The 25,079-nt window shown below is 38.5% G+C and overlaps 1 protein-coding gene across 1 annotated transcript in view; it reads left to right on the forward strand.

Annotated features, from left to right (window-relative positions):
• Nucleotides 1–25,079, forward strand: part of LOC129726846 (neuroguidin) — an 81,707-nt gene that overhangs the window by 41,148 nt on the left and 15,480 nt on the right. The window contains exons 2-3 of the mRNA XM_055683994.1: nucleotides 15,081–15,309; nucleotides 24,433–25,047. Of these exons, the coding sequence (XP_055539969.1) occupies nucleotides 15,081–15,309; nucleotides 24,433–25,047 (844 nt within the window). The remainder of the gene's footprint in view (nucleotides 1–15,080; nucleotides 15,310–24,432; nucleotides 25,048–25,079) is intronic.

Below are 25,079 nucleotides of genomic sequence, written 5' to 3' on the forward strand. Positions count from 1 at the left end.
GAATCTGTTTCCACTTGATGCCGCGTTCCAGCCTGACCTGCACTAGCTGTTCGCCGTTGCCTTCCGTTGCCGGGTTTTCCCGCGTCTAGTCGTAGATATCGACGAAACGGAATCGAGTGAGTTTGCTTTCGCACTAACAAGGGGCCAGCGTTTTTTTTTCTTTCCTCAAACTGAACGTTGGCTTCACGCCTCCTCCGTTTCCGACGAGGTCTTAGTCATTTCTCCAAGTCCACTAACGTGTGTCAGTAGGTATACTATGTACCGTGTAGCTGCGAGGAATGGATAGAATGTACTTTCGACGAATCCCCGATAGATCGCTGAGTAGGTAATGTTCACAACACGCGGACGCCCGTAGGGTGTTTCTTTTGAAGGTTACATTTTTTATGCAATAATTACGTTTTTAAGCAGTGACTACCGAGAAGGCAGATGTGTTAATGTAAATATGCCACAGATAGGTGAGTCGAAAAAATAGAAATACTTGCACTACATCAAGTTGATTAGTAGTTAATCGAATATCTGTTCCTTTTGCCGGTGATATTGGGGTCAAATGATTGTTTTGCATAAAAAAATAAAATAGGGACCATAAACTTTTTTTTTTCTTCACAAATCATTTATTTGACACGGCACAAAACCATAAACTTTGAACTCAAAGGAAAATAAGTTTTCTCATTTTATTTGTATGCAATCAGCTGCAATTTCCTATCATAAGTTGATATTTTAACTTTCTAAATCAACTGAATACGTAGCTTCACATTGAATCAATTGATTTCGCGAATAAATGAATAAAGAATGCGATAAATTTATGGTTTTTCTTTCAAATTGACAGTTAATTTAAGCAGTAATATCAACATTTTCCAGTTCAGTTGTCTTTGTTAGGTTAAATGTATGTTCTCCAATTTTATCAATAACATCCTCAGAACGGCGTTGGAAGCTGGAACTCGCCTTTCGAACGTAGTCCTCCGGCATCGACTGCCATATGCGTGTTATGACAGACTTCAGGATCTTCACACTAGGGTGATTTGTTCCCCCCCTCTCTCTCTCTCTCTCTCTCTCTCTCTCTCTCTCTCTCTCTCTCTCTCTCTCTCTCTCTCTCTCTCTCTCTTCTCATTCTCATTCTCACTCTTTTTTATTCTCTCACTCTTTCTCATTCTCTTTCTCTTTGTTTTCTTATTCTTTCTCTCTCTCATTCTCATACTCATTCCTTTTTTCTTTCTTTGTCTTATTCTTTCTCTCTCTTTTATTTTCTCTTTCTTACTCTTTCTCTCTCTAATTTCATCTCTCTTCCTCTTCCTCTCTTTCTCCCTCTTCCTCTCTGTTTCTATCTCTCTATCTTTCCAATTCTCTCTTCCTCTTTCTCTTTTGTTCTCTGTATCCTTCTCATTCACACACACACATATGTGATGCCTCCATTGTTAATCTTACTATTATCATGAAAAAAATTTACGAAATATCAAACTGAGCATTTAAATTTAATTGTAAAAAATTGCTACCTCAGTTCTTTTATCGGCCACGTGTATTCTCGTCAGGCATTCCAAGAGTACAGCCTTTTTTTCTGCGTTCTCATAATATTTTTTCTGTTGCTGTTTGTTCGTGATACCTACCCTAGCAGTCGGGTAATCATATTGAGAACGTATTTGCAACAGAGCATACCATACATGCCATACAGCAACCATTTTTTTTCTGTGTGGACTCATTACTGCGACCAGAGCTTAGATCTATTGTGATATTGCCCAGGTGTTTTCTATACTCCGCACTTCATATTACGGGCAGTATCACTATTGAAGTAAGTGATACGCTTATCTTTCATATCCGTGCTTGTGTGTAAATTCTACCTTTCCGTTTCAAGCTTACTGCTCTACTATACCCAGCTTCCGTCCATCCTAACAATATCGCCTAATTACAATTTCCTGTAGAGAATTTTCATACGTTACTCACACCAGTTTTATTATAATAGGGACTTATTTTTGTTAGAAGGAGAGTCAACAGGGGTACTGTAGAATTCAGATTGAAGGAAGGGTACGTGGTGGGGAGCCTGAGAATAAACTCATGCTTAAGTCCTTCGACAACCAAATGGCCTGATTCTACTAAGATTCGAACCCACGACCACCTGCTTACCAAAGCTGACTCTGTAACCTTGCGGCTACGGAGCTCCTCATACAGCAACTATACATGCCATACAACCGTGCATCGTCGACATAGGAATTAGGTGAACAGCAAGGAAAAAACATTCGTAGTTGGGAAACTAGACGGCAACGTTATAGTTGCAAAACATTTTTTCTTTCGTTTGTCTTTATTTTGTCAATACCACTATTGTAATAGAGGAATCGGGGGCGTGTCCTAAAAAAACTGTTATCATTTGATCCATTTTTCCCCTTTTTTCATATTTGTTAGAAAAAAGGTAGATAAATATTACACAGTGCAACAAAAAATTGACTTTTTTTCTGCCTCTGCTTCTATATATATATTTTTTGTGTATTTTTATGCAATACTAAATATCCCCGAGTTTGAGCATGTTTCAACTTAAGGGGCAACAATGGCGCCATTTTGAATTTTTAAGGCACCGGTAATTTTTGACTTTTTTTCGACGCCATTTTGTTTTAAGACCAAATATCAAAATTCTAAGAGTTTGTCCACATATTAGCATCTTTTTACCCATCTTTTGAAAAAAAAAACAGATCTTGAATCGGACAAAAACTGAGCTCAAAACGGTGATTCTACGAAACCGGTTTTGGCATAGTTTTAGTATATTTCACAAGGCAAAATAATATCGATTCTTTCTGCGCATTAATGGTAACTCGTCAATATCTTAAAGTGGTAGTCAAATTACATCACATTTTGAGTGAAAAAGTCTCAGAAATCGAATGGTAGGTGTCTGATCTAAATAAAATGTCAACAGATAAACCTATTTTTGTATTGTAGGGGAATATGGGCAAAATCGACATTTTGCTGACATTTTACGTAGATCAGACACCTACCATTCGCAGGGTGGCCACTCATTCGGAAAAACGGGAAATGCGAGAAAAAGTCGGGAATCAAATTACATCGGGAAAAATGCGGGAAAAAGCCGGGAGTTTTTTTATTTTATCGGGATTTTGTTACCAAGATTTTTTCAAAGTATTGTGTATGATGAAATTAAAAATATTGGGGAAGTTGGAAGTACAGGACTGCAAGTTGGTCCCTCAAAAGTCACATTTTTCTTCAGCAGTCAGTTTTTTAACCAAAAAGTCACTAAATTTACTTTTTTTGACCCGCTGATCAGCTGGCTACTTTTGTCAGTCCTGCTTTTCAAATGAAATAAATATTGACATCAAATGTCTTAGAATAGCATAAAACGTCGAAATATGGTGTTATCTAAAGAAAAATGAAGGGACACTGTGGGACTTCTCATATACACACATTCTCATATGTAGGGGAACTGTGGGTAAAATGAACAGGGGTGGTAAAATGGACACCCGTTTAAATTTCGACTATTACGTTGAAAAATAGTACAAACTTCTTTGGCACCTTATCTTAGAGGCACTAGGAGCTATTTGAGACAAAGTAGGCGACATGTAACAGTCAAACAGTCGAAATAATAAACGAAAACAAAAAACACGTGTACATTCGTGGTTGTGATGTTATTTTTGGCCTACATAAATTAAGGTTTTTTCAAGTGTAAAACAGTATTTTATAACGATTTTTCTGCAATGATCTGGACTCAGACTACTAACCAGCAGAAATCATCAAAGGTTAGTAATTGTTTAAATGATTTTCTCGATATATTAAGGAATTTTCAATAATATGTATGTGCGGGTAAAATAGACAGCCCATGGTGATGGGGAAAAAATTGTGTTAATTTCCATTGAAAAATCTAGATGCTTTGTGCTTATATCAGAAAAACGCAAAGGTAAACTCGGACCGATGAACAGATGACCGCGGCTAAACGTACCGTTGAATGCGGAATGTCCGTAAAAATTATTCTGCCATTTCTCAGTTTCTTGCGGATAAGGTCATATTTTGTTATTAATTCTACGGCAAATGGTGAAAATTGAACTGTTGGTGAATGCATAAGTGTGTCACGTGCTATGGAACAACATTTTACTATCTGTAAAGGGATAATTAATGTTCACGCCCAAGGTGTTCATATTACCACCTCCCTATGTTCATTTTACCCACACGTGTCCATTTGACCCCCAAACAACTGCTTTCGAAAATGCTCATGAAAACTACGTAAAATACTATATTTGAGTACTTCTTCTTATTTTTTGTATCAACCGTTAATGACTCAGTTAATGTGCGCTATCGACTCATAGTTGTAGTGTTAAACTGTGGAGGAAATTGGGAAATGGCTTAGGGTGTCCATTTTATCACCCCTTCCTCTACAATAGAAACTGTTTCAATTTTCTAAGAGCAATGCAAAATAAGTTTCACTGTACAATCTTACTAACATTGCTAGTTATTTGAATAAACAATTTGAGGATAAAATAAGTGGCACACAGTTCTGATTCTCCAGTTTTTCGAATAGATTTTTGTTTCAGTTAGTCTTTCAGAAGAGATATTTGGCGAACTCTAGCGAAACTAGCTACCATTTCCGCTTAGAAACTCAATGCTGGTGAAAATTTGGGTTTGCTGCTATGTGGAGCAGTTAATTAAAAAAACATTTAAAACTTGCCACAAAATAGAGCAAACATTATTTTGTAATTTTTAAAAAAACTAACTTTTGTACATATTTCAAATTCGTATTTTTTCTGTACACTATACAATTTGACTGTAAAAAAACTATTTTTGATGTAAATACAATCAGAAATGCTCTTAGAAAACAGCATAATCGTTTTCGAGGTTTTTCAAGAAAACATTTTTTTTTTTTTGTTTCTGCATACAACTTTTTACATGCTTTTTGTTTTGTAACTGGTCTTAGGATACGATGCTGGCCTAACTAGTCAGTCGTCGTAGGTTCGTGTCTCGGCTCGAGAGAGACTGTTAGTGTCTGCAGGATCGTAGCGCTAGCCTTTTGCATTGAACAGTTGGCTGCTGAATCTGGCCACAGATAAACAAAAATACTTGAAATATTTCTAAAGCCAAAATAAATTACTTGATTGGTGAGATGTTTCCGGCAAGGCTGTAGATGGTAATTCTGTTTAAAAATTGATTGAATATCTTAAAAAGGTTATTTTTTGAATTTTGAGTTGCCAAATGTTACAACGTTGATTATATGAACACGAAAGAAGTTAAAATTTCTGAAGGTTTTTTTTTCGAAACCAGAACGATTTGTTTGATTGATGCGATGTTTCCGGCAAACTTGTTGGCAGTAGTTTTGTATTAAAAATATTCTAAATTAAACATTTTAAAGAGCTGATTTTTGAAAAATACTAATACAGTCATACCTCGATATAAGGCAACCTCGCTATAAGGCAACCTCGATATAACGTAACTCGATATAACGTAACTTTTACCTCGATATAACGTAACTTTGAAAATGTATTGAAATTGAAAATAAATGCTACAGCAACTGTTTTCGGGGTATAAATTGCTTCAAAAAAGTGTTTGAAGTAAGTTTTAAAATTGATGAAACTAATGCGAAAATTGTCATAAATGGGCATAAAAAAGGTTTAAAAATACTAAAAGGTGATGGAAAATAGGTTTTCACGCATCCTTCAGTAACAATTCACAGTCTTGCATCAATTAGAAAAAAAAATTTTTTTTGCTTGTTGAAATTTTCTCTAAATGGGCATAAGAAAGGTTAAAAAATACTATTGGGTGATGGGAAATAGGTTTTCGCGTATCTTTGAGTAACCGTCAACAGTCTTGCACCAACGAACAGGTAGGGGTTCGGTAGCTGGAAGGCTTGGTATGTGGGAACTATATTGCGCCTTTGATCCAGTGATTCGCCAACCAACAATTAACTCACAAACATGACAAAAAATACTATTGATCCTGACAAACACGACAATAAACTCGTTTAAAAACGAAAAAACGAACAAATTCAAACTAATTTTCGTCAACGATATAAGGCGCAAGTGGCGAGAGTTGTCATGTTGGGTACACGCTCTTACAGCTGTAGCCAAATCATGGCTATTCTTACTAGTACACGCTCTTGCAGAGGTACACAAAATTAGAGAAATTTTCCACTCGATGTTAAAATTGCAACCGTGCGGTTACAAGATCAAATTTACTGGTCGCAGTGGGGTTTATACAGAAAAACAAAGGTATAAATAATGAAAAAAAGACTCGTGGCTCTTCAATTTTTAATTAAAATATCTTTTTCAATTTATTTTCCAATTACGTACTTTTCAATAAAATCTCCGAGTTTATCCTCGATGTTGCTGATAAACGTTACTTTCCGAAAAACTTCGTGTACATTTACTTGCATTTATGCTGTTAACGAAAAAGAGCATAGCTTTCGAAGCATAGCAGGGAAAAATTGCAGTTTGTATGTGATATTTTACTATAAATTTGAATATTGTCTGTTGTGCCCCCGACTGGATCAATAAATCGCTGTTGGAGTTTTTCAAAATCCTTTTTGCTTCTTACCAGTACAAAGTAGTCGTTTGAGCTTTTGTTTTCTATGAAATTGTTATATTTTTTTTTCCTCATCTATAGTTTATTTGACACGGCACAAATACAATTCAATGTTTAACGGCGCCAATTATATCTGGTAGCTTACTTTCTAAAGTATCTTAATAACTAAAAGCAAATTTTTTATCCTCGCTGCCGACTACGAGCTGAAACTAAATCTAACTTAAAGCTAGAATATTTTGCATTAAAAGCACATTAAGCAGCATATTAAATTTGTTCCGCTGCTGGGCCAAGATATTACGGACTGGCATTTTGGGTTGTTTTCATCGGGCCTTGAGAATATCGTGCGGGTCTGATTGCTGTTTCCGGATCCGGGGTCTTAACGTGTTCTTGTCGTTTGGTTGGATGTAGGCGGAAGGGGATAGGACTAAACTGGGGCGTGGATGGATTTCAGGAAAACGTATATAAGGGACATGTAGGATAGGTCACGGCTCGCCAAGACATCACGAACAGGAACAGCCGGCTGCCTACCTTCGGCCTGCAGGGAAGCTATTAATCTAGACCTGGCGTCACGGTGTACAGGGCATGACCAAACAACGTGCTCTATGTCGTGATAACCTTCACCACAGGCACAGATACCACTTTCCCCGAGCCCAACACGACGGAGATGCGCGTCAAATCTATAGTGATTGGACATAAGCCGGGACATCACGCAAATGAAATCCCGTCCTACATCCAACCCCTTGAACCACGGGTTCGTCGAGACCTTGGGGATTATGGAATGTAACCACCTTCCCAGTTCCCCCTTGGTCCAAGAATTTTGCCAACTGATGATCGTATTCTGACGTACAAATGCGAAAAATTCATTAAAGGCAATTGGTCTTTCATAAATATCACCGTTTGTTGCGCCCACCTTAGCCAAAGAGTCCGCTTTCTCATTACCCGGTATCGAACAGTGAGAAGGGACCCACGCTAAGGTAATCTGAGTAGATTTTTCGGATAAAGCACTCAGATGTTCCCGTATTTTCCCCAGGAAATACGGAGAGTGCTTAACATCTTTCATCGATCGGAGAGCCTCAATGGAACTGAGACTGTCCGTAAAGATGAAATAATGGTCCGTGGGCATTTTTTCGATAATCCCTAGGGTGTACTGAATTGCAGCTAATTCTGCGACGTAAACAGAAGCAGGATTATCGAGCTTATGGGAGACGGTTAAATTGTTATTGAAGATACCGAAGCCAGTGGACCCATCAAGAAGTGATCCGTCAGTGTAGTACATATTGTCGCAGTTGATGTTTCGATATTTATTGTAAAAAATTTTAGGGATCTGCTGCACGCGTAAATGATCCGGGATTCCACGAGTTTCTTCTATCATGGATGTATCGAAAAACACAGTAGAATCAGAAGTATTTGATAAGTCGACACGATTTGGAATATTCGAAGAAGGGTTAATATTTTGGGACATGTGATTGAAATACAATGTCATAAAACGGGTTTGAGAATTAAGTTCGATTAACCTTTCAAAATTTTCAATCACGGGACGGTTCAAGACCTCACATTTGATAAGAATACGAGAAGACAGGCTCCAGAAGCGGTTTTTCAATGGTAGTACTCCAGCTAAGACCTCCAAACTCATCGTATGGGTCGACTGCATGCAACCCAGAGTCGAACCAGACACCAAGATATTTGTGTACCAAAACCTGAGAAATCGTTTTACCCATTAATTGTGTTTGAAGCTGAGCAGGTTCATGCTTCCTAGAAAAAACTACTATCTCAGTCTTCTCCGGAGAGAATTCGATACCTAGCTGTAAAGCCCAAGGTATCTTGCAATGGTCCTTGCAAATCGGCAGCTTTGGCTCCTGTAACAGAGATTACACTGTCGTCTGCAAGTTTTCTTATCGTGCATGAATTTGCCAGACATTCGTCGATGTCATTTACATAAAAGTTGTAAAGAAGGGGGCTTAAACATGAGCCCTGGGGAAGACCCATGTAGCTAATGCGAAAAGTTGCCAAATCGCCGTGCGTAAAATGCATGTGCTTTTCGGACAACAAATTGTGCAAAAAAATGTTCAAAATTGGAGAAAATCCTTGTCGGTGAAGTTTACCCGAAAGAATGTCAATAGAAACGGAATCAAAAGCCCCCTTAATGTCCAAGAACGCAGACGCCATTTGTTCTTTGCGAGCATACGCCAGCTGAATATCTGTTGAAAGCAACGCAAGACAATCATTCGTCCCTTTGGCGCGGCGGAAGCCAAATTGAGTATCTGATAGTAGATTCGACCCAATGGTCTAAACGACGGAGTATCATTTTTTCCATCAATTTCCGGATACAGGATAGCATTGCAATCGGCCTATAAGAGTTGTGATCAGAAGCTGGTTTCCCTGGTTTTTGGATGGCGATCACCTTCACTTGCCTCCAATCCTGCGGTACAATGTTTTGCTCCAGGAACTTATTGAACAAGTTCAACAAGCGCCTCTTGGCATTGCCGGGTAGATTCTTCAACAAGTTGAATTTGATTCTATCTAACCCAGGCGCGTTATTGTTACAGGACAGGAGGGCAACTGAAAATTCTGCCATCGTAAAAGGTGATTCTATCGCGTCGTGACCCGGAGTCCGGGCATACTTTCCTGGCAAAATCAAATATCCACCGACTTGAAGACTCCTCGCTTTCGTTGACCGTTACGCGATTCCGCATTCTTCGGGCTGTGTTCCAAAGAGTGCTCATCGATGTCTCCCTCGACGTCTCGTTCACGAACCGACGCCAATATCCGCGTTTCTTTGCTTTAGCCAGGCTTTTAAGCTTGGTATTAAGCTCCGAATACCGTATATAGTCGTCGGGTATACCTCCCTTCTGGAAGGCCAAAAACGCGTCGGATCTTTGCGTGTAGACATCGGAGCACTCTTGGTCCCACCACGGAGTGGGAGGCCGTTCTTTGATCGTTACGCCGGGATATTTCTTCGTTTGGGCTTGCAACGCGGCGTCGAGAATCAAGCCCGCGAGGAGTTTGTATTCTTCAAGTGGTGGATGATGTTGAATCGACTCGACCGCTTTTGAAATCATTTCCTCGTATAACTTCCAATCGACATTCCGTGTGAGGTCGTACGGAATGTCAATTGGTCGCATGCGAGTTGACCCGTTTGTAATTGAAATAAGAATAGGCAGATGGTCGCTACCGTGAGGATCGAGGATTACCTTCCATGTGCAATCCAACCGTAGCGACGTCGAACATAAGGATAGATCCAAAGCGCTTGGGCGCGCTGGAGGTTTCGGGATACGTGTCATTTCACCGTTGTTTAAAATAGTCATGTCGAAGTCATCGCAAAGGTTATAGATTAAAGAGGAGCGGTTATCATTGTAAGGGGAACCCCAAGCCACACCATGAGAGTTGAAGTCTCCCAAAATCAAACGTGGCGAGGGAAGAAGTTCTATTAAATCAAAGAGCAGCCGTTGCCCAACCTGTGCTCTGGGAGGAATATATATTGAGGCAATACAAAGCTCTTTATGCCTGGAATCGAGGGGAGGTTAATACGATAGAAAGAATAGCACTTTTTAATCCCTAAAAGTACTCCTCCATATGGGGTGTCTCGATCAAGGCGAATAATATTTAAATCATGGAAGTTGAGATCAATATTTGAAGTAAGCCAAGTTTCACAAAGGGAAAATGCATAGCATTTGTTTTTATTTATCAAAACTTTAAACGAATCAATTTTTGGTAAAATACTTCTACAATTCCACTGTGAGACAGAGATAGAATCCTTCATATACGCGGTTGAGTTAGGCATCGAAGGATACAATCGCTGCAAGGAGGGGCCATTGGGCAGTCAACTGCTTCAAAAATGATCTAACTGTTGGGAGGAATGCTGTAAGAAAAATTTTAATTGGATCGGGTACATTGAAATTTTCAAAAATCCAGTCCACAATGTCAGAAAATTTCACTAATCCAGAGTTTGTTTCATCAACTGGATGTGCAAAAGGAACAACTGGGGTTTTAGATGTTCCTGGCAGTGCTGGGAACTCCTTCTGGGACTTTAAATTTGCAAGCCCAGGAGGAGTTTGCTTCGGTTTTTCCGCAGCACTGTTTGGTTTGTTCGTACTTTTCATTACACTTTGGGAAATCTTAGGACCTTTACGGGGAAGTTTAGGAGAAGAAACATTTTTCCTCTTCCTAGACTCCCCAGGATTGGCATAAGATGTTCCCGCTGATGAATCGTCAGAATTGGTTTCATCAGAGGACAACAGATCAAAGGGGTTCGATGTTATGGTAGAAGTGGTCACGGTCTTCTTCAGCATCTCAGCATAAGAACGCTTTGAACGCTCCTTAAGTGACCGCTTGATTTTATCTCTGCGCTGCATGTACACCGGGCATGTGGAGAGCTCATGCTGGTTTTCCCCACAGTGAATACATTTTTCAGCATTAACACTGCAAGAATCTTCCGCATGAGTCTCCCTTGCTACCGCATGAGCCCACACTTGCTACATCGTGCCTTATTGCAGCAGTAGGCGGCTGTGTGGCCTAACTGCTTGCAATTGGTGCAATTCATAACACAGGGTACATACAATCGCACAGGCAGACGAACCCGGTCGATCGAGACGTGGCTAGGGAGTGCAGATCCGGCAAACGTAACGCGAAACGAGTCTGACGGAGTGTAAACTTTTTTACCGCCGACGAGAGACATGGACCGCAATTGCTTACAATCCAAAATCTTCGCCTGTGTTTCGGTATTTTTGAAGCAACCGGTTGCGCTTTTTAGGATACACTCGACAGACAGACTCGAATCGGTTATGACACCGTCGATCTCCACGTCTCGTGCGGGTATGTAAACGCGATACTCGCGTGTGAAGAGCTCAGAGCAAGCGATAGCATTGGCCTGTGCCAGATCACTGACCACGACACGGAGCTTGTTAGGTCGGACCTTGGACATTTCGGTCTCGGCCTTGTACCCCTTCGTCAGGTCTTTAGAAATTTGCAGTATGTTTAATCGCTTTGAATTCACTCCTGCCTTTGGACGAAAAAAAACAGTATAGCTGCCCTGTTGACATCCGTCCGGGTAAAGCCTGGGGCGAGGGGGGACTGGAGAATGAACAGGGGAGGGGGTAACAGAAGGGTCAGGGTCAGGGGGGTTCGGGGATGGTGGCACGGGAGGCGAGGGATCTATATCCATCGCGCTAAATGTAGCGCACTAGCGCACTAGCGCCGACAAGAACACGTACCTTTTTACTTCTTCCTTCCAGCAGTGGTTGTCCGATCGTTCGAAGCTGCACCCAAAGCAGCCAGCAGCACCGGTACAGCAGCACCAATACAGCCAGCAGCAGTGAGCCGGGTGTGAGATCACTCAGCACACTCGACTGTCAACTGATGGCATTGAATTAGAAAGATCTATTCACTGTGCACAGATCAAAACTGCAGCTGGTATTTTGCACCAATACAGCCAAAGTTGCGAGCCGGGTACAGAACGTAGCGACACAACTCACAATCTAGTTGGCATTTAGCGCGAATAATACACTCTTTTGTTTGGCTATTCGTACACACGGACCGGATTGTAATAGAACGACCACTTTGCACGTCCGTTTCTGTCGAGTGTTCGACGCGGAATGAAATTGTTATATGTTGAATGTGAAAAAATGTGAAAAAAAATTATCGTTGAATCAATTTGTTTTATTGACACTGAACCGCGGAGCCATGTCAGAAGCCATTCAGAAGCCGGAGCCATTCAGAAGAAAAACAATTGCTGAATACTGCGATGTCCTATCTGTACGTTGAACACGACAAAATAGAGGGTTTTGTGGAACACCCCTCCTTAAAATCAGTTCTTTGTCTATAATTTCGTCTGTAATGGTCAAAACAATGCAAAATGTTCTAAAAATTTATGCATTCAACTAAGCTTTCCTCAAGAATTCGTAAAATTTATTGTTTTGACAATCACAGAAAAAATTAATAGAGAAAAAACTGATTAAGGAGGGGTGTTCCACAAAAAAATCAACTTTGTCGTGTTCAACGTACAGATAGGACATCGCAGTGTTCAGCAATTGTTTTTCTTTTAAAATTTTCCACTACTTTACTGAAGGAAGTAATCCGGTATATTGAAAATTAGAAAAAATATTTTTTTATTTAACTGTTAGGTGGATTGATTGAAAAACCAAAAACGCCAAAAGTAAGGCCTTGTTCTATGAAACAATTTTGCTGAAGACATTGAGTACATAAAATCAATTTTTCATAGTCAAATCTAGAACGATCACGATTTTTCGAATTTGGACCACTGTGCACTGTGGGATTTTTGAATAAATCTTTCCACCAATTGTAAATGTCTTGAAATATAATACTTGGAATGTGTAGAAACTATTTTGGAAGTTGTTTCATAAAATTGTGGCTGAAAAACTTGCTTTACACTGAGTATTTTGTCGTTTTAATATCACTTTTTGTACTTTACGACCTTCACAAGGGCATTACTCAAAAATGTACCGTACGATGATTTTAAAATTTTTACCAGAGATTCTGGACGTACTCAGATTATTTGGTGCATTTTTTTTATAATAACGATCTGTGGGAGCACCGTGCAGTATTATCAATAGATAGCCGAATATAGAATTGAAAAGGAGAATTACTACCGAAATTTAGAATCACAAAACCTCAGAATATTTTTGATTCAAATCTTAGGATTTTTCATCGAGTTTCCTCTTCATACTTGGGTGTATTATCTGAGTGTTTCCTATACTTAGAACCATCTTGGACGCTTTGTTATGTTCCATCTTTCAACATTGGTAGTATACACGTTACGCACCACCCCACCGTAATGGTCACTTCGATCCTGCGGATGGTCCTGAGTACTTGGTTTGGTTGAATGGCCGACCGAGTGCTGCTAACTGTTGTTCTGCCAGACCGCCATCGAGTTGTGCTGCTACTGGTCGGTTAGCGAAGCCGATGCAAATGATGCTTTGTGTTTGTGTATAGGAAGGTGCACGCTTTTATCGGGAATCGGGAGCAGAACCGCTTGGAAAAATGTGTGCCTGCCGGGAGGAAATGCGAGCTAGGGCATGCAGCAGCATCAGCTCAACAGAAAAAAAAGCAAAATAAAAAAATAACATGAAATGAATGGAAATAAATCAATAATGCTGGAAATGCGAACTGATCGGAGGGTCTTTCGAAGTGGGAGAGGATGCAAGCGCAGGGAAGGATCAGGATTTTTTCGGGAGTTCAATTTATATTTTAAAATTGGAATCGTAATATTTTTACTGGCTTTATTCGCGGCGCTCGCACGTTGAGAGGATTGTTAAGTTTTTTCCCTGTTTTTTTTTGCATCCTCGTTTGCTCAGTGTGTTTGGATGGAGTGGACGTCGACGTGAACGTTTGGTACTATACTTTTTTTTGGGCAGGCATTTCAACTTGATCCTAGATATTCAGGGCTGGGATATGAAATGCTACGGTTCACCGAATGTACAGAAACTCTCGTACCCGACCTGATTCAGCATCCACAGTGCTGTTTGTGCCAGGTTGATTGGTTCGTTGAATTTGTGAACAATTGCAGTGGGACGGGTTATAGCGGAGGCTGACGAATCCGCTTCTGTGTGTATTTATGCATCATATACAAACGATGTACAACGGGCTGCAGTTCGTTTCGACATAAGTATTTTGCATTTTCGTTACATATTATTTATTAAATTGAATTATGCATGGGAGCACATTTTTTTCTGAATTGCTCATGGGTAAATATTTTTTTAACGTTGAAGACCGAGTTTGATGATACATATGAATTTCGTACAAATTAAAATTTGGAAGAAAAAAATCATACCTCAGTTTAATTAATTTTTATTTGCGTCACAATTATTATTACCATGATCACTTCTCGTTAAAAAGCAGAAATAGTGGGAGCGTCCCCACTTCCCAGTGTTTTTTCGGTTGCTTGAAACAGTTTCGAAAGGCAAAATCTGTTTTCTAATCAGTCTCGTACTAATTGCTTATTGTTTAAATTGATTGCACCCTAGCCCACTGCTGGTCGGTCGATTGGCGCGGTTTGTCGTGAGCTGTCCGTTCGTAGGGTGCATTTCATTATTTTTTCATCCCGCTTCGCGCGCAATTTTCCGCCGCGTCTGCATATTGGTCATTCTTTGCGCGGCCTCTGCCACCTTCGTGCATATGTACCTGCCTGTGCGATGGTGGACGGAGTTCGGAGTGTGGTGCGCTTTTATGCTCGTTGCTATAGGGACTTTCGGGGAAAAAACTGTTTGATTGATATTGATATTAATATCAAGGCTTTTTTTATGTTCGCTGCACCATCGGTTTTCCCGTCATTCGACGGTCGGGTTTTCATCCTGATGCTGGTTTTTGTGCTCGCTGACTATTTTGAGCTGAGCTCAAAATCCCGGGCATTGTTTCCGGGAACGTGAATGCGAGTTTCTTCATTTATGAAATGCACTTTATAAATACAAGCCTATTGCCAGAACCTGTCAGACAGTGACGAACCGACCGATACCGACCGATACCGACCAGTCGAAAAGTCAGACAGCAAAATGGAAAGATTTTTTTTGACGTCCGGATTTTGGTTCGATTCTCATGGAATATTTTTTATTATTGTTCATTTCCGACAGGCACTCGATGAGTATGATATACAGCCGGATCTTCCACAGGCTTTGCGGCTGTTGGACGAGATGAACAACAATTTCAAACAGGTTTCCGATCATGTCGGCAATATGCTGCAGCGCGTCAAGACGGGTGAGCTGTCCACAGAGTATGGTCTCAACTTTCTAGAAATCAAGTACCACATGCTGCTCAACTATCTGATTAACCTGACGTACGTTGTCCTGCGGAAGTGTTCTGGTAAGATTTATGACTTAGTTCTTTTGCATGCGGGACAGCCACTGTGAGAATATTATTTTGACTTTGAACATCGTTATTTTCACTTGTATTTCAGTCGTGTTTTCCAAAAATATATTGTTTTACTTGGCAAGCTCATAATGCTCAGTTGTTCTAGTTTTTTTTGTTTTCCTATTCTATTTGTTTTACAATAAATCTCCATCTTCTATCGTATCATCCTTACATTTCCGAATCTACAGAAAAAAAGAAACATTCTGTCTAGCGCTTTTGAGTTAACGTTGCGACCATTATTGCCAAAAAATTGTAAGAGACGCCCTGAACCTTGGAGAATCTTCTCGAATAATATTTCGATATTGGATTGGAATATTTTGCTGAACATAAAAAATCGAGATGAACATCAAACACACACCAAATGTCGATGATTTCATTTTCACGGGAAATCCATAAATTGGATCCTAAAGTTCTGCTCGAAATGCCTTAAATGTCAGTTCTCTCATATACCGTACCTGGGCGAAACGTCAACTAAGACCTTTCGAGCAGTTTTTTTACTCTTCATTTAAAAATCGAAGGAAAACGATAAACATTTTTTAAAAATCACGTTTTGCTCAGAAAACGTGGCTTTATCGAATGATATATAAAAACTGGTATAGCTTTAGGACCCAATTCATTGGCCATAGAGGCCTGTTCGGATACCTTGATATTTTGGCAAAATTGATAGCATCCTATTTTTGTCTTCTCGAACAATATTGCCACAACACCAAGCCATCCTGCCCTTTAAAATCGAAAGTGTGATTGATGATATCGAAGAATCGTGAATTTCAGCCAACCTTTGAACAGGACTCATATTTTTGCGCTTTTAAATGCTGTTGTTGAAGGTTTTTCTATGAATATGAGAATGTGGTGTAGCAAATAGCGTCTCCCTTATTGAGACTTCGGATGGAAATAAGTGAATGCTCATTATCTATTAATTGTAACTTTTCAATAATGCTTTCTTCAATTTGTTAAATGCTTTCGAATTTCCTTACCGAAACCATACATTTTTTGGAATTTGAATTCTTTGGGAGTCGTTTGTGTATTAGAAACGTGTTTTTTTAAAAAAGGCGGGAAGTTTGTGAAAGACTACGAAAACTTATGCAGAAGGATTGAAGAGCGAAACACATTTCTTTATTCTTTCTTGACTTCTAAATCAAATGACATTCCATGAAGCAAAGAACTGTTATTTTTATAATGAAAAACAATGCTTTCATGCTCGACTTATCGTTAGTGAAGTGGATTACGAAAGATTGTGAAGTGCTTCAGGTTTGGTGTTTTTTTGCAATTGGCTAAACGAATCTTTGAAGTTACACTAAGTGTTTCAAATCGTTAAATTCTATCAAGATAAGAATATGAAAAAGTTATAATAATTATGCACTGATGTTCAAAGAAATAAAAAAAAATATTGTCTAGGTGTTAAAAATTATAACGGGTTTTGGTAGACCTTTGACCTTTTTTTCTAAAGCCAACAGAGAACAATGTTTTGAAAAAACAAAATTTGCACCTAATTCATCGAAACTATTTGCGTATGAAAGCATTTAATTGCCATCTTATTCTATCTAAAGGATTCTGATCGTTTTACAGGGAAATATTTGAAAAAAATAAAAAAAAACTATGCATGTATAAATATATTTTCAGTTTGTTTTTGAAATCAGTAAAATTATTATAAAAATCTGTTCTCAAGAGCTTTAATTGAGCATTAAATTATTTCGACCGTTTTAGAACTGTTTGTTGGCCTAAAATGATATTTTCGTATAATTTTTTGCTAGTTATTTTCCTAAGCTAGCAGAACAGAGCATTTTTCAATTAATTAACGGAGCATAGAATTCGGCGTTATGGCAATTAAGAACCAGTTCGCGAGAACCGCAACCACCTTTAGAAGGCAGGTTGTTTCGAGGTTCTCCGACTGGGCCAAAACTTTCAGGGTTTGTTTATCTATATAATAGAGCAATGTTTTGCGTAATCTCAGATAAATAAAATAAGATTTGTAAAAATGAGCTTTTTTACATAATTAATTTTTCAGTTTTCCTTCAAAAAAATAATAGTGTATATTTTTTCAGAAAGATAATCATAAGTTTTAGATAATCATAAAACTTTACTGAAGACGTCACACCGATCAAACAAACCGTTTTGGCCCTAAAAATATTTGTAATCATCAATACCTTCCCAAAATAGCATTTTTCAATAGCTTCTCGAAAATGAGTCTTGCTCCAAAAAATTAAACCAATAGCACAAAATGACATCTTTTGCCTATAGAAACGTCTATGCATAGTTTCAGCCAAATCTAAAATGGTCGAATCAATTGGTTGCCCGTTTTTTGTGGAATTGCTCAGGGGTAAGTGGGGTAAAAAAAGCTCACAAAAAATGGTTGTTAAAGAACCGCTAAAATATATATATATATATAATAAGCTATAACTTTAAGTAAACTGAATCGGTTTTCCTGAAAATTGGCAAGTGTGCTCTACTCTATAAAGAGTACAAAATGAGAATTATTGTAAGTGGCTGTCGTAAACACATGATGAGAAATTCGCATTTTTCTAAAAAATGATGTCTTTTACTGCTGTTTTTCTCCCTTCATTTGATATATTCAAAAAAATGTGCCGTTATTAAGATACGTGAGAAAATCCAATTTTTCTATAACATATTTTTGACCATCATATCGAACACATTGTGCGAGAAGCGTAACTCCGTTGTGTGTCGATGTTCTTCAATTGGGCTGTAATTTTCAGGTTCTGTTAATTTATGTAGTAATGCAATAGTTTACAGAATTTGAGATTTTCGGTAATGAGGCTAGTGGGGTGAACAGGCCCTCCAAAATCTTGTGTTTAAAATCTTGAAATAATTACTTTACCCTTGTTCTCGAAGTTACACGATGGAATGAGAGGTTATTTTTGGAGCTAACAGGAGTATATCCAGCAAACAAATTGGTTCATATAACTCGCGCTCAACTCTGTTAAGTGAACCCTTATTTGGTAAAAAATGACCATATAAGATGCATGAAATGTGCCTATGTGCACAAATCTGGAGGCCATATACGAAAATGAAAAAAAAAATTGGTTACGATTTTGTAAAACTTCGCATGCTCTCTTGAATGGCCTCATTTGAAACTTTGCATTGCATTGTATACGACTTAGAGGATTGACGCATTTTACAATTTTATATGACATGTTGAATGGCTTTGTATATAACCTAATATTGCGTTTTATAGGATCTAAATTTTATACGTTATAAACAAATTTAATGTTGCATCTTATGTAATTTCAAACTTGACATGCACATTTGAGCGACTTAGAGTTAACATCCTTATACGACTTCTGGTTTGCTTGGTAATGAATACCAACAGGATTAGGATGAGATTATGTGGATGATAGCAAATTTGAATTGGAAGATTTGATCTTGGTTGACTTGATTTAATTTTTCATTGTATTTTATCAAGATGAGCATTACCTCTATGAAATCGGCCTCCACGAAACACGTTCGAGTTTCTGGGTAATTATTTTTTCTATCTTTAAACTCATGTAGCTAAAAGTAAGTCATTTGCATAGGAAAAAACAGGGGAGACTTGATAAATTGGCCCGCAATAAAATACTACAGCTGTTCTAATTTTAAAGTCGTTATCACCTGTATTTGTGATAAATTCAACTTCTAATATATATTATTTTTCAATCATTTTCTTTCGTTAGCAGAGGTCTTTGGGACACTTTCAACTAAGCTCAATCTGGAATAATTTTTGCCTTTAGTCTGATTCATCTATCAATCCGATTTTCGCTAAATTTGGAATCATTTTCGGCTTTGCCCTTTTCTTTCAGAACGCATCTATTCTTCAACCATTTGACTGAATTTAAATCATTTTCTTTATGATCTTTTTTGAGATCATTCTCTTAGTTTTTTTTTGCAAACTAGTTCGGAATACCTTATTTGGTTTTCTATTTTCTAAAAGCTTTATAGCCCTTTTTAATTAATTTATAATCATATTTTATTTTAATCTTTTCTATTTGAATAAAGTGTCATAAACCATTATTTCCATTGCTGGCTTTTCCTAGACATCAGTTACGTTCTTTAATCATTTCGAGCCAAAAAATCGGTAAAAAGTGTCAAGGACAAATTTACGCGAACAATTAACCAATCACATGCGAGCATTCCTAGCACAGGTGACATGAATAGACACCACCAACGATTTCCTGTGATATTCTCTGTATTAATATATAGAAAAAAAACCATTTACAGAGTCTACCCGTTCCAATAGGTCAATTTATGTTTGCTTTCATAAACCTAGACTAATCTGATGTCTCGAAGGTACAGGTTTTTCGGAAAGTTTGAAATAGCCCCTTGAACAATTTCTAAACCAAATGTTAGAAACTGATGTCTTGAAAGCAAAAATGCTGGTGAAAGCAATAGTACCGTAGAGTATATGCGGAGCAGAGCGCCGCTAGTTTCTCGTCGTCGTTTTTGATAGTAGTTTTAAGATTAATTAAGATAAGATAAATTAAGTGTGATAAATTTGAGCTCTATTTGTTTGAGTCAATTAAAATTATATACTTTTTTTCTTTCTGGTTTAAATGTGTCCATTATAATGCGTTCAAGTGTTTTCAATAATTCAAAAAAAAAAAAAATACAGTACAGTCGTCGTTCGATAACTGCAGGATGTTTACATTGCAGTTATCGAATGCCGTTCGATAACTGCAACACTTGACACATGCCAAAATTTAGAGGGGGGTCCGTCACTACCGTTTTTGCAGAAAACTAAAATCGGCAAGCTTTTCGATTAATGAATTTGATTTTCATATTTTCGCATCATAATTTATAACGTTTTAGTAACTACCTTACATAACCAATATGTAGACGAAGATAAAGTTCACCACTACAACTGACCATTTTACGAGACGTTTCTTAACTTAATTCATGCACGAAATTTTGACAGAAAGCTCGGAACCGCTGACATAACGCAAGTAAAAGCAACATCAATGCCAGCAGGATCCGGGACATCTGTCAGTTCGTTAAATGGTCTATTTAACGTTAAGTCACAAAATATTGTTTCTGATCTAGTATGCACTTCCTCGCTGAGTAGTGAAAGCTGGCCAAACAATGCACTAGGGATATTTTTTTTCTCTTATAATAATTACGGAAAGTGCACCACATAATATGTTGATTTTGTTTCATTGATTAATAATGAAGATCTATAATATTCCTTCTAGAATGAAGAGACAACAAATAAACAAAATAGAAAAAAAATCGAGAGAAATGAGAGAGTCCTTTTGAAATATTTCTAGAGATTCAACAATTTTCATTTTCGAATGCATTTAGAATCCCTCCGCGAGATCTGTCACTTCAATGTCAAATATGACTTTGACATCAGATTTGACGAATTGCGGTTCGATAACTGCAAAGTTGTTGCTTTTTTAAATATCTATAGCGAATTTCTTTATTCCACCAGCTCACCTCGTTCTGACCTGAAAGCGCACTAGCTGCCGGCAAAACCCTTCTTTATTCGTTGGATATCGACCCAGTGTTGACCTGAAAGCGCCTGCAAAACAGGCAGGTTTGCACTGTGATTTTTGTCAGTTTTGCGAGTGGGTTCACCAATACTATTACATCGTATCTGTCAAATCGGTCAAAACACGCGGGTGATGCTGAAAACAAAAGGAAAATGTGTTGTCGTCTGTGCAGTGAAATCATGGAACGCAGAGAGAAATAATTGCTACAGCAAAGGTATTTGTTATGGAATTAATGGAATCGGATTTAGATTTGGATTCCGATTCCGATTCCGAGTTCGAAAGTGCTTTAATCAGAATTTTCAGTAAGCCATCGAAAACAAGCCGGAGTCGGGTGGCGAATTTTGTCATCGACGTAGTGGAAAAATATACGGATGCGTTTGTTATTGTTGCTGTTTTTCAAGCTGCAAAACCAAAACACGACCAAAACAGAAATCTTTTAATGTCGGCAATAATATCAAAAATGATTTGTTATTGTTGTATTTAGGATTGGCATCCGCAATACAAGAGCTACCGATCGGATAACATTTGTTTTTCACGCTTCTGGATCCGAGTTGCATCCAAGTTGCGACCGATCGAATATACGTAAAGCTGTCATAAGTTGAAAACAGACTGAAATCAGCTGATCGCAACTGTCTCGTGGATTGCCTTATTTATGTTTACATTGCACATGGTCTCACGCAGGGGGCTCTTGTGGCTGTCAAACTCCATACATTTACCATCTACCACTCATTGATTCTGGTTCCAAGCGTTTCTGGTACCCACTTTTTGGTTGGTTTGCCCTAAAACAAGTGAAATAGAGTAAACATCACATTTTGTCGGTAGACTTATTCTCGAATAAATGTCGTTCGAGATGAAAAAAAAAAAACAAGACTCAGCTTTTGTTTTCAGTATAATGTGCACTTTTAATGAATAGGAGAAGTTTTGTAAGCATTTGAAACGAAATATTGACGCCGTGATGTATTTATGGTTGGTAGGCAAAATGTTGACGTTTATAGTCCCCTGGTCTCACGCACACCAACGCAAGGCTTTGGATCGTAGATCGAGATCGTTTTTTCGTCCCACCCGAAAGTTGGCACTAACCCCGTGGAATAAAGAAATTCGCTATTAATTTCTAGTTTTTCTCTCTCTAAAAACATCCTTAACAGTGCGGTACCATTTGAGTTGTTATGGCGGCTGTGTACAGCGCGGCTATTTTGCTCACTCACCCGTTTTCACACCGGTCGTTGCTATCGTCTCAGTTCGACGTTTCATCCAGCATAAACCTTTTGCAGCGCTGTTATCGGGCTGCTAAATTTGAGAGCGCGATGCTCCCCGGATGCTCGGCTACTATTTCTTTAGCGCGTTTAGCAGCGACCGGTACGGTATGAAGTGATGATAGAGCGCTACCAAACGGGGTATAGAAGCGCACTGTTAAGAATGCCCTAAGTAAAAAAATATTATAGTGTATAATTTTTTTCGGAAAGACAAAACTGTTATCTACAACTGTGCCGAAGTCGTCAGACCGATCAAACAAATCGTTTTGGCTCTAAAATCATTCGTTATCATCAATACCTTCCCAAAATAGCACTTTTAAATAGCTTTTCAAAAATGAATCCTTTCCAAAAAATTCAACCAATAGCACAAAATGACATCCTCAAGTTACAGCCAAATCAAAAATGGTGGATTAAATTGGTTGCCCGTTTTTTGGTGGCATTGCTCTATTCAAAAAAGAAATTTGCTAAAATAGTTCTTTTGGTAGATTTGAACCCTCAAGAGAACTGACTAAATTAAACAAATATAAAATTTTCTGAAGAGCAAACATTGAAATAAATGAGTATGCTAAACTGATTAAATTAGCTTTACAAATAGGTACACGAAAAATTTATAAATATAGGTTATCTTGGGACAGAGGGGTAATTCCTCGAATGATGCGCTTTTCATAAAACAGGTAATCACAGTTTCGGCCATTGCAGACACCCCTTATTTACCTCTCGTAAACTTTTATCCATACATAATTTTGAAAATATGTATGGAGCGTGGGGCGCTTTATAGCCGCAATGTTTCAAAGTCCGCTACGACTAGTTGGTGGTTAGAGACATAAGTTTTTTTTTTGTATTGACGCCACTACGACCAGTAGTTTTTTGATCTTTTGTGGCGTTGTCCGGACGTTTTTGCTGTTCGCACATTTTTTTTTGTTTTTTACTTTTTGCAGTGTTACTTGTTGAGAACTAACCTGCTCCATGTTATAGTGCTTTTTGTCTTCTTCTTCAGACTTAGTAACCTACTTCCTTCCTTATCAACTTTATCATATCCTCTAACAGCGTATAGTGAGCTAAAGTCTATGATATTATCGAACCTTTAAACCAGTGATTATTAAGTCTAGAGGGAAGTTTTGTGTGTAAGAGCCTGAGAATGAACTCATACTCAAAGTCCTTTTGCCAACGAATGGCTTGGTTCTACTAAGATTCGAACCAATCACCACTCGCTTGTCAAAGCGGACTTTGATAAAGAAGAATAGTAAGTCTGAACTCTATAACACGTATAGCAGGTAACTTCTTAATAAGTGAAACTGCAAAAAGGAAAAGGAAAACAAAAACAAAAAATACAAACACAACACAAAAGATAAAAAATTACTAGTCTTCTAGGACTTTAGGGTTTGATGTGTACCTCCAGCCTAGAATATTTACTATTCTGAACAATTTTTTTCATGTAAAGTTTTTGTGTTAATAACGAACGGACGAAAAGTCTTTTGAATATCCGAGTTTTTTCACGAATATGGTTAAAATTTTTATGAGTAACTAATCATGCTTGGAGAAGATACGGATACGATGCCGTGAAAACCATACGCGAGAAGTTTTTGCGCATCGTGTCATGTTATATATTGTGCTCAATTTTACGGCTGTTTACTCAGGAAGCCAATATTCCAATCTCATATTCATTTATATCACTGAATTCCTGCAAAATCACATCCGTAATTTGTTCGGGTGTCTGGTTTGCATGGATCAAAATCGTGTCTCTTTTGATTGGTTGCCGATGCCGTTAATATGTTGAGCTTTCCGAGGAAAGATTCGTCCATTTTTATTGTTTTTGTTGACGTGTTGTTTGAGTAAAACCATTTAGGATCTTGGAAAACAATAAAAAAACAAATTGACTGTTATTCACTGTTCCTCTTTTGAAGTTTTAGAGCCGATGAAATAGGCATTCCTCGATTTCTGCAATTGCTTTCATTTTTCAAAATTTTATGACTGAACGTATCACAATCAAATCGTTGTAGCGTCAGAAGCTTTTGTCGATCGATTCAAAGATTCAATTTCTGTAAGCCGTATCATTTTTTTTAACGAAACATTTTTTTTCTACTTTTGGCAAGATGAACTAGGCGATACAGTTTCTTTTTGTGGCATTTCCATTCATAGTGCCTCTAAAACAGATCATCTACGAGATTGCGCTTCTTTGGTGATGGGAATTTGAATAAATTTTAACTATGACAAATTTTGTTATCGAAGATGTCGAAAGCAAGGACGAAGCAGTTATCTCACCCTGTGTCAAAGACAAAATAATTCTCACATTGTTTTATCCTTTTATCATTGAACCTTCACTTATTTTTCTCCCTCCATTTCAGGTCACAAAATCGAAAAAGACCCCTCCATTGATCGATTAATCGAAATACGCACCGTGCTGGAGAAAATTCGGCCTATCGACTATAAACTGCGCTATCAGATCGACAAACTGGTCAAAACGGCTGTAACCGGTGTCAGCTCGGCAAATGATCCAACTTCGTTCAAGGCAAATCCCGCCAACTTGGTATCGCAGGTGCCGGAAACGGCCGACGGTGAGGAGGCTTCCGGTGACGAATCGGATGATTCGGCTAAGGTGCTGAGTAAACTTCGAAAGGCAAAGGCAGCCAAAACCGGTATCAGTACCGCGACGGAACCCAGCAGCAGGGATGTGTATGTGCCACCAAAGCACATAGCTGTACCATACGAAGATGAATCGAAAGCGGAACGGGAACGGAAACAGATGGCGCGAGCACGAAAGCGTGCGCTCGGGTCTTCGCTGATACAGGAACTTAAGGACGAATATTTGGACACGCCATTGGAGGTTTCATCGAGCTCGAGAGCTCTGCGGGTGTTGTCCCGCAAAGAACGCGAACGGGAAGAGTACGAGGAGAAGTATCTAACTCGTCTGCCTATGACCAAGGCGGAAAAGCATCGCAGTCGGAAATTGACTACGTTGGGTGAGTATTGCAATATTGCATGCCGGCAAGCT

The sequence above is a fragment of the Wyeomyia smithii genome, chromosome 3 (assembly GCF_029784165.1).
Source record: "Wyeomyia smithii strain HCP4-BCI-WySm-NY-G18 chromosome 3, ASM2978416v1, whole genome shotgun sequence".
Classification (NCBI taxonomy): domain Eukaryota; kingdom Metazoa; phylum Arthropoda; class Insecta; order Diptera; family Culicidae; genus Wyeomyia; species Wyeomyia smithii.